The sequence below is a fragment of the Arachis duranensis genome, chromosome 6 (assembly GCF_000817695.3).
Source record: "Arachis duranensis cultivar V14167 chromosome 6, aradu.V14167.gnm2.J7QH, whole genome shotgun sequence".
Classification (NCBI taxonomy): domain Eukaryota; kingdom Viridiplantae; phylum Streptophyta; class Magnoliopsida; order Fabales; family Fabaceae; genus Arachis; species Arachis duranensis.
Window position 1 is genome coordinate 49,442,027 of NC_029777.3, and position 11,113 is coordinate 49,453,139.

Genomic DNA, 11,113 nt, shown 5'->3' on the forward strand with positions numbered 1-11,113 from the left:
ATTCAAAACATCAAACATCGAAAATAAAGAATCAAGCAAATATAAGATCACAATCATAGAAGGAGCATAGCACACAAGAATAAAGATTGTGGTTGAAATATGCAACAACGCATCATAAGCTCAACAACTTACATGGTTATTTGTTCTATCTCCCTTCTATGTTCCACAAAAATCATTCAAGAAAGTTTAAGAAATGATTTTTCCAAATCAAATCAATGGAATGCTCGTAAAGAAAGTTTTGAAAATTTTTGATGTTTTTGCCAAAATTATTTCCTATGTATGTTATGTTGGATGCAATTTCAAAAATTCCTAGTTCTTTTTCTAATTTCTACTATCCAAAATTCATCATGAACAATTAGGACAAAGATGAACTAGGTGCTATACTATTCACAACATCCAATCACAACTTCTATCTATAGACTATATACCCATAAAAACGCAATTTCTAGAAATGAAACTAAAGATAAACTGGGATATATACGACCAACCAAAATAAGAATGTGCAGTGCAAAAGTCAAAAGTACTAGTAAATATCCACAAAAGCATAATAACATAAAGCATAAAAGATTACAAAGTATTTAGAAAGAAAGTTTACACCCCAAAAGTCGTGAATCCTCCCCCACACTTAAGGGTTGCACGGTCTTCCGTGCATAGATGAGAATCTGGGGGATGGACAGCTCTAGAAATCTCCACTTCTAGCTGGTGGCTATGGGTGCTCTAGTGGCTATGGGTGCTCTAGTGGCTGCGGGTGCTCTGGTGGCTGGTACACGATCAAATCTAAAATCGGCGCGACATCCTCGTCTTCAGCGCCGTCCTCCTCCGCCGCCGACTCGGGTGAATCCGTAGGAGTTGGGCTAGGGTCTCCTCACTCAAGCTTCTCCGCTAACCACTGAAAACATTGCACATTGCGGCGCTTGTTGCGATAGACCTCCTGCAAAATCTGCTGGACCAACTCATAAATAGGTCGGGAGGAAGATGTAAGAGTTGATGGTGGTGGTGGCGCTGATGATGATGATGGCTCTATTGTCTTCCTCTTCTTGGTGCTCTTCTTTGCCGACTCCTCCCACTCCCTGAATGGCGAAAACCGATGGCCACTCGGGACTCTAAACATACGATCATCTGGCCTCCTCTCCACTCCAGCTACCGTGGCTAATCTCATAATGAGTGATGGGAAGGGAATGTTGAATTTCTGCTACTAGTTCACCTTCCACATCGACTCTCTGATCAAAGGTAGGATCACTATCTTCTTACCCTCCTGGTGCATGAAATTAGAACTCACACAACTTCACCAGCAAGTGCACCAGGTTGTCCAAGCAATACCTCATGTGAATGAGGGTCGATCCCACGAGGATTGTTGGATTGAGCAAGCAATAATTATCTTGTTGGAGTTAGTCAAGCAAACAGTAAAAGATGGTTGTTAGTGTAAAACGCATAAATAATAAAATAGTAAATAAAGAAAGCAAATAAACAGGTTGGAGTAAAACAATGATGAGAAAACAATTAAGGTCTTGAAGATATTTATCTTTCCGGATTAAGACTTCTTACCAACTTTTTTAACAATGAGTGATTCATTCTATGGAAAACCATAAGTGATTAAAACCTAATCTCTTAGCAATTTAATCTCCTCTAATCTTACTAAAATGCCACAGACAAGGTCAGTTAGTTCAGATCAGAGAGTGAAGTTCAAAAAACCAGTTTAGCACCACAAAAATCTTAATTACCCAAAGCTAACAGAATTTTATGTCACAAATCCTAATTAGTCCAGGTAATTCATAGTTTATGAGGAGTGGTTTCAAGTTGTAGCTCAAGCAAGATAGCTCTCCCGAAAATCATAAAAGCTCATGTAGAAAAAGGGTCATACTCTTGTTCCACCTAGATTCATAAGATTAAGGACGAAAACAACACCTTAGAATTGAATCAAACATTAATTAAAATAGAAGAATAATAATCTTAATCCATAGAAATAAACAGAGCTCTTAACCATAATCATGAGGTTTAGTTGCTCATAACTTTATAGGAAAATGTGAAAGTAAGGAGTTCCCCTCCTAGTGGAAAGATCGAGTGTCCCTGGGGAGGAAGGAAGTCCCCCATTTATAGTAAAAACTTCTAAAACTAAACCTAGAATTCAAATTCAAACTAAATCAAAAAAAAATCAAATCTAGATCAAATCAAATCTTCTGATTTGAAACTTGAATTCTAAACCTAAAAGATATAGTTTGTAATTAAAAATTTCAAAAAGAAAATAAAATAAGCTAAGAAGTGCTAAATCCACTTGAGCGGCCCAAAGAGGAATAATTCGGGCTGCTGGGGGAGTTTTACTTCATTAATGGGCATTAAACGCCCAAAGGAGAGTGTAACATGCTAATTCTGGCTTCCTGCTAGCGTTTAGTGCCAAAATGGGCGTTCAACACCGGGAGTGACTCCTTCTTGGGTGCTAAATGCCAGGCTCGGCATTTAGCACCAGATTTAGCAGTGATTTCATAAGAAAAGTATAATCTATTATATATCTAACGCCATTGAGACCGCGTCAATTGAACTTGTGTAGCTCAAGTTATGCTCGTCGGAATGCAAGGAGGTCAGGGTTGATAGCATCTACTATCCTTTCTTCGTTGTTGCACAAAACTCTTCCAAATTTGCTCGAAGTTCACCTGAAATCATAAAAACACCACAAAAACTCAAAGTTGCATCCAAAGAGTATTTTGGCATTAAAATATAATAAAACTTAATAAAAACTAACTAAAAACAACTAGAAAATGAGGGAAAAAGTATATAAGATGCTCATGCATCACTTCCAAGATATCCCAAAGAAGCACAATACATACTCTAATGTAGGTGGCGTAGGTGCTAGGCAACAGATAATCGGCGACTATCTACTTTCATATCCTCGCCTTGGGAGTGGGGTCGAAGCATACAATACTAATGGGGGCAGCTTTCTCCCCTGAACTGTACTCCCATCGGACCTCAGGGTGGTCAATCTTCTTCAGGATAGTATCCAATGTGATCATGCCCTAGATCACATCCGCTTTTATCTTCGGATAGGCATCTCGACTAGGTGGTATGTGTGGAAGTTGGAGGAGGGCCTTAAATGACTGAGTGGGGGTATCTAACTGTTGTTCTCTAAGGAATACTGTCTGTGTGTCTCCAGTCAAAAGATTCCTATAAAATTCTCGCATAATGGACTCGTTAATCTCCATTGGATCTTGCTCAATGAAGGTCCACTGGTAGTAAGCTATGCGGTCATGGATGACACTCGCAAGCTTCTCCGAAATGTTCAGTTTTTGCTCCCAACTAGTGTATGAACCCGTGCTCAACACGGAAAAATTTATAAAAGTAAAAAAAATTGTATGCTTCGATATTTAAAATAAAAGTACAAAATAACTATTATTTTAAGAAATTTATAAAATTATTATCAAAATCAAAGTTTAACTTAAAAAAAGTGAGTAATAATTATTTTATATTTTTTAAGGTAAAATAATTATACACTGTTACAGAATTTAAAATAAAATTAAAATATTTACATTAGAATACTATTTTTTCAAGGACTTCTCTATAAACAACATTGATGGTTGAATTTGCAGACATTCTTACGTGATTCATAAGTAAAATTTTTAAACATCTCTTACTCTTAACTCTTGAAATTGCCACATATAGTTGGCCATGTGTAAAAACTGGTTTGGGCAAGTACAATCCAACATGAGATAAAGTTTGTCCCTGAGGCTTATTAATTGTCATGGCAAACAATACTATTATGGGAAGCTGTCTTCGTTGGAATCTAACTGGGACGGTTTCATTTGTTGGTACCATATTCTTTTAGGAATCAAAGCAACATAACCAACATTGTTATTCGTTAAGACTTCACATTCTATGACATGATTTCTAAGCGTCCTAACTTGTATCCTTGTACCATTACAAAGACCACTGGATTGGTCAATATTCCTCAGTAACATCACCGGAACACCAACCTTGAGTATTAATTTATGTGTAGGAAAACTAGAGCAATTTATGCTATTCAGTAATTCAGGACCATAAAGATCTAGTTGACTCTCCATATTCCCTTCATCCATACAAATGGAATCCGAACTAAGATATAATTTTTTTCCTCCAGGAATGATAGCCATCAGATGGTTGTTGACCTCTTCAACGATGTCTAGTGCGGGAGCCAGTATGGTTCTTGCTTTGAAAAAATTCTTTGAGGACATGTTTTCCAAAATATTTGGATAAGAAAAATGAACCAACTCATCAAATGCCTGGTCCGAAGAAGGAATAACAATATCTCTAAGAAGACATATCTCAGATTCACCATCCATATTGTCACCTATTAGACCATCACCAACTTTCAATAACCACTTACCGAATTGCTCTGTCTCATCTTGATCTGAAGCAATCATCCCTACAGAGAGTCTCATGTTTTTTGTTAGTTTGAGCACCTGACAAAACTTCCAAAGGTAAGACGAATTAACGGTTGAATGAATGATATCTTGTCTCGATCCTCGTGAAATGACAGGAAGAACTTGTCTAAAGTCTCTACCTAGTACAACCACTTTTCCTCCAAAGGGCAAATCTTTGCTATATGTTAGAGAACACCTCATGATATCACCCAAGCATTTATCAAGCGCTTCATAGCAGTACCTACTAACCATTGGAGCCTCATCCCAAATTATAAGTTTAGCTTTCAACAGCAACATTGCTTGAGGGGAACCAGGTTTGATGTTACATACAGAATCCTCAGTTATATTCAACGGTATTTTGAACCTTGAGTGTGCCGTTCTTCCATTGGGAAGAAGTAAAGATGCAATACCACTCGAAGCAACGTTTAACACTATATCACTCCTTGAGCGAATCTCAGCAGACATAAGGTTTCAGAGAAATGTTTTTCCAGTATCTCCATGACCATATACAAAGAAAAAATCCCCTTCATCACAATACACAGTTGTAACAATTTTATCAAATGCATATCTCTACTCAGGTGTTGCGATGGCTAACATGTCTGAGGCATTTTTCTTTAAATCATCCCTGTTAAAGTTTAGCTCTTCCCTAATAACCCTTTTGGTTAACAAAGAACTATCAGCTTTAGTTTCTAAAGTCATAGGAGGATAGTCTTTTAAGGTCTTACCATAGGAATATAAGATCTTGTCCATATCCATTAAGCACAGCTGCTTAATCTCATCATCTGATATTGTTAACTCTGCATATTATACGATACTGTAAAATTTAATCAAACTAAAAATGATCAATAAGAAAGAACTTTGATCATTGTAATTAATAAAAACTCACCCCTCATGTTCATCACGGTTCTCTGTCAATACAAAATATCATCTGAGAGTTCATTACAACATCTATCCCAGACATGTTCTGGTCTTGAGATATTGTTGGATGTTAATAGAATGACAAATAACCTCCTAACATATGATCCTGAGGCCTATGAGCTTGCTTCCTTAATTGCATCAATGAATTCTATGTCATCTTGCAACAGTCTAAGGGCAAAGCATGCATCTCTATACGTAGCATAAATTGTTCCTCCTAATGTTCTTATATCTCAAAAACTTATACATCCTCTTTGAGTATTCAAGAGAAGTCGTTGGTAATATTCTTCGATATTTGCTGCAAAAAACTTTGTTAAAATCCCACTTTTAAGTTGTTAAATGGATTAAGCTACGCTATTTTAATTATTATGTAGCTACACATCCGCATAAGAATAATTTTCCTAAAAAATATAGAAAAATAAACAATTGTATAATCTACAGATTATAACTGTTGAAAGTTATTTGAACATTTATTTTCTAGTGTAGATAAATCGAATAAAATGGACGTGGGGTACAGGCTATTAAGATTTTAAATTTAAATCATTAAATAAGTAAGATCAAAATTGAATATAAACTTGGCATTACCTGCAGGTACATGAGTCAACCTTCCAATTGCGAAGCTGATGAGCGGATATTTTATACGCTTTTTGGGGGTAATTTCATGTAGATTTTAGTGTGTTTTAGTTAGTTTTTAGTATATTTTTATTAGTTTTAGGCAAAATTCATATTTCTGGATTTTACTATGAGTTTGTATATTTTTCTATGATTTCAGGTATTTTCTGGCTGAAATTGAGGGAGCTGAGCAAAAATCTGATTCAGGCTGAAAAAGGACCGCTGATGCTGTTGGATTCTAACCTCCCTGCACTCAGAATGAAGTTTTTGGAGCTACAGAGGTCCAATTGGTGCACTCTCAATTGGTTTGGAAACTAGACATCCAGGGCTTTCCAGCAATATATAATAGTCCATACTTTGCGCGAAGATAAATGACGTAAATTGGCATTCAACGCCAGTTTCATTTTGCATTCTGGCGTTGAACGCCAGAATCAGGTTGCAAGTTGGAGTTAAACGCCAGAAACAGCAATATACAATAGCCCAGGCACGTGAGATGCTTAAGTCTCAGCCCCAGCACACACCAAGTGGGTCCCAGAAGTGGATTTCTGCACTATCCATCTTTGTTTACTCATTTTCAAGAGATGTGCAGACGGCATAATCAATAGATGTGTGCCTAAAGAAGAAGCATAGAAGATCCTATGGCATTGCCATGGATCGCAATATGGAGGACATTTTGGAAGTGAGCGAACAGCCACAAGAGTCCTCCAAAGTGGCTTCTACTGGCCTACTCTCTATAAAGACTCCCGAGTATTTGTACTTAATTGTGACAGTTGCCAAAGATCTGGTAATCTGCCTCACAGTTATGCCATGCCTCAACAAGGGATCTTGGAGATTGAGTTGTTTGATGTATGGGGTATTGACTTTATGGGACCTTTCCCACCATCATACTCAAACACTTATATTTTGGTGGCAGTGGATTATGTATCCAAGTGGGTGGAAGCTATTGCAACACCCACTAATGATACTAAGACAGTGCTAAAATTCCTCCAGAAACACATCTTCAGCAGATTTGGTGTCCCTAGAGTACTAATTAGTGATGGGGGCACTCTTTTTTGCAATAAACAGCTTTACTCTGCTATGGTCCAATATGGAGTTAGCCACACAGTGGCAACTCCATATCATCCACAGACAAATGGGCAAGCTGAAGTCTCTAATAGAGAACTTAAAAGAATCCTGGAATGGACTATGATTAACCGTAGAAAGGATTGGGCAAAAAGCTTGGATGATGCTCTGTAGGCATACAGAACAGCATTCAAGACTCCTATAGGGACCTTGGTGCACGAAATTGTGATCATCAACAATGGCGCCAAAAACTTGGTAGCGCTCTCAAACGTGAATCACACTTTGTCACAATTCCGCACAACTAACCAGCAAGTGCACTGGGTCGTCCAAGTAATACCTTACGTGAGTAAGGGTCGATCCCACGGAGATTGTTAGTATGAAGCAAGCTATGGTCATCTTGTAAATCTCAGTTAGGCGGATAATAAAAGGTTATGGAGTTTTCGAATAATAATATTAAATAAACAGAAAATAAAGATAGAAATACTTATGTAAATCATTGGTGAGAATTTCAGACAAGTGTATGGAGGTGCTTGTCTCTGTTGAATCTCTGCTTTCCTGCTGCTTTCATCCAATCCTTCTTAATCCTTTCCATGGCAAGCTGTATGTAGGGCATCACCGTTGTCAATGGCTACATCCCATCCTTTCAGTGAAAATGGTCCAAATACTCTGTCACAGCACGGCTAATCATCTGTCGGTTCTCGATCATGTTGGAATAGAATCCCTTGATTCTTTTGCGTTTGTCATCACTCCCAGCAATCGCGAGTTTGAAGCTCGTCACAGTCATTCAATCCCGGAATCTTACTCGGAATACCACAGACAAGGTTAGACTTTTCGGATTCCTATGAATGCCACCATCAATTCTAGCTTATACCACGAAGATTCTGATTAAGGAATCCAAGAGATATGCGCCCGGTCTAAGGTAGAACGGAAGTGGTTGTCAGTCAAATAGTAGTAATTGCATTAAAACTCGAGGTACATTAGAACTCCACACCCTTAATATATGGTGTGTAGAAACTCCACCGTTGAAAATACATAAGTGATGAAGGTCCAGGCATGGTCGAGAGGCCAGCCCCCAAAACGTGATCACAGGATCAAAAATACAATCCAGGATGAAAATATAATAGTAAAAATCCTATTTATACTAGACTAGCTACTAAGGTTTACAGAAGTAAGTAATTGATGCAGAAATCCACTTCCAGGGCCCACTTGGTGTGTGCTTGGGCTGAGCTTGAACTTTACACGAGCTAAGGCTTCTATTGGAGTTGAACACCAAGTTGTAACGTGTTTTTGGCGTTCAACTCTGGTTCGTGACGTGTTTCTGGCATTTGACTCCAGAATGCAGCATAGAAGCTGGCGTTGAGTGCCAGTTTGCGTCATCTAATCTCGAATAAAGTATGTACTATTATATATTGCTGGAAAGGTCTGGACGTCTACTTTCAGAAGCCGTTGAGAGCGCGCCATTTGAAGTTGTGTAGCTCCAGAAAATCCATTTCGAGTGCAAGGAGGTCAGAATACAACAGCATTAACAAAGAAGCGCTTGCTGGGAGGCAACCCAGCCATTAACAAAGCTTATTTGTTAATTAATTGAATTTTACAGGTTCATGTTAATTATCTTCAAGGTAAAATAGCAATTGCATGAGTTCACAGAGTTACAGAAGGATTCAGAGGATAAAATAGCAAAAAGAAGCTCACTGGTGCGAAAAAGCCAGTAAGAGCTATTTTGGGCGTTAAACACCTAAAAGAAGCATCTACTGGGCGTTTGACGCTAGTAGAGATAGCCATCTGGGCGTTAAACACCAGAAAGAAGTATCTTCTGGGCATTTAACGCCAGATTTACAGCGTCCTGGGCGTTCAGAAAAATGCCCAGTGACAAAGGAGTTCCTGGCGTTTAACGCCAGCCAGAAGCAACAGCTGGGCGTTAAACGCCCAGGAAAAGCTACAAATGGGCGTTAAACGCCCAAATCATGCAGCGTTTGGGTGTTTAATGCCAGGATTGTGGGGAGGAGGTAAATTCGTTTTCAATTCAAACTTTTTCCATTTTTTATGTTTCAATTCATGATTTCTTGCATAAACATGTTACAAACTCTCATATTCCAAACTTCAATTCCAAAAATTTTTAATCCTAATTTTTCAAATTCTTTTTCAAAGATATCAAATGTATCTTAATTCATAAACACAAATCCTTTTCAAATCCTCTCCAACTTCTTTTCAAATCTTTTTCAAAACTCAGTTATCTTTTTAAAATCTTCTCAAATCTTTTCTTTTAAATTCATCATATCCTCTTTTCAAAATTTAGATTTATCTTTTTTTTTAAAATATCTTTCATATCTTTTCAATTTTAAATTGCATCTTTTTCCTATCATATCTCCTTCAAAATTTTCGAAAAAACCCACTCCTTCCCTTTAAATCCTAGTTCGGCCTCCCTCCTCTCCTCCACAATTCAAAAAATTGGCTCTCCTTCTATCCCTTTCCTTTCCTTTCTTTTGCTTAAGTGCAAGCAAACCTCTAAGTTTGGTGTGTTTATCCGTGATCACTAAACCAATACCCACGAAGATCATGGCTCCTAAGGGAAAACAAACCACTCCAAGAGGCGAAAAAGAGAATATTCCAAAACCACTTTGGAATCAACGGAAGTTTTTAACCAAAGAACATTCAGACCATTACTACAAAATAATGGGTCTAAGGTCAGTGATCCCAAAAGTTAAATTCGATCTAAAAGAAGACGAATATTCGGAGATCCAAGAGCAAATTCGAAACAGGAGCTGGGAAACCCTAGCTAATCTTGAAACAAAGGTGGGAAGGAACATGGTTCAGGAATTCTACTCTAATCTGTGGTAAACAGACAGGCAGAGAATAGCTGGAGCCGCCTTCTATGATTATCGGACCTTGGTTAGAGGGAAGATTGTTCACCTTCACTCTGACAAAATCAGGGAAATCTTTAAGCTACCTCAGCTGAAAGATGATCCAGACTCCTTTAATAGGAGAATGATGAGAACAAATAAGGGCTTAGACGAAATTCTAGAGGACATATGCCTCCCTGGAACCAAGTGGATAACTATCACCAAGGGTGTCCCAAATCAACTCAAGAGAGAAGATCTCAAACCAGTTGCCAGTGGCTGGCTGGACTTCATTGGGCGTTCTATACTGCCCACTAGCAACCGCTCTGAAGTCACCATCAAAAGAGCAGTAATGATCCATTGCATTATGTTGGGAAAAGAAGTGGAAGTTCATCAGCTGATTTCTTGTGAACTTTACACAATTGCAAACAAGAACTCCAAAGATGCCAAATTGGCTTATCCAAGTTTAATCTTTATGCTATGTAAAGATGCTGGGGTGAAGATGGGAGTAACTGAGTATATCTCAGTTGAGCGACCAATCACCAAAAAGTCAATGGAAGGACAACAAGTGCAGGATGACCCCATCAAGAGGAAAGCACAGGAGTTCCTCCCGGAAATCCCTCAAATTGAATACTGGGAGCATCTTGAAGCATCTGTCACCAAATTGCAAGAAGTTATGGAGCAACTAAAGGAAGAACAACAAAATCAAAATAGCATGCTTTGCAAACTACTTAACGAACAAGAAGAGCAAGGGCGTGAACTGAAGCAACTGAAGCATCAGAAGCTGTTTCTTGAAGGGTGATGAGCGGATAATTTATACGCTTTTTGGCATTGTTTTTAGTATGTTTTTAGTATGATTTAGTTAGTTTTTTGTATATTTTTATTAGTTTTTAATTAAAATTCACTTTTCTAGACTTTACTATGAGTTTGTGTGCTTTTCTGTGATTTCAGGTATTTTCTGGCTGAAATTGAGGGACCTGAGCAAAAATCTGATTCAGAGACTGAAAAGGACTGCAGATGCTGTTGGATTCTGACATCCCTGCACTCGAAGTAGATTTTCTAGAGCTACAGAAGCCCAATTGGCGCGCTCTCAACGGCGTTGAAAAGTAGACATCCTAGGCTTTCCAGCAATGTATAATAGTCCATACTTTGCCCGAGATTTGATGGCCCAAACCGGCGTTGCATATCAGCTTCAGAATTCCCAGCGTTTAACGCTGGAACTGGCATAAAAATTGGAGTTAAACGCCCAAACTGGCATAAAAGCTAGCGTTTAACTCCAAGAAGAGTCTCTACACGAAA

At 38.2% G+C, this 11,113-nt stretch overlaps 2 protein-coding genes across 2 annotated transcripts in view; both read right to left on the reverse strand.

Moving 5' to 3' along the window:
- Positions 1 to 3,746: 3,746 nt before the first annotated feature.
- On the reverse strand, positions 3,747 to 4,853 carry LOC107493786 (uncharacterized). Its single transcript, XM_016114838.1, has one exon. The coding sequence runs from the start codon at positions 4,851 to 4,853 to the stop codon at positions 3,747 to 3,749; it is 1,107 nt and encodes a 368-aa protein (XP_015970324.1).
- A 105-nt stretch (positions 4,854 to 4,958) lies between these two features.
- The window catches only part of LOC127748464 (uncharacterized), a 17,352-nt gene continuing 11,197 nt past the window's right edge, over positions 4,959 to 11,113 (reverse strand). Inside the window, exon 8 of the mRNA XM_052263021.1 lies at positions 4,959 to 5,185. Within this exon, the coding sequence (XP_052118981.1) occupies positions 4,959 to 5,185 (227 nt within the window). The remainder of the gene's footprint in view (positions 5,186 to 11,113) is intronic.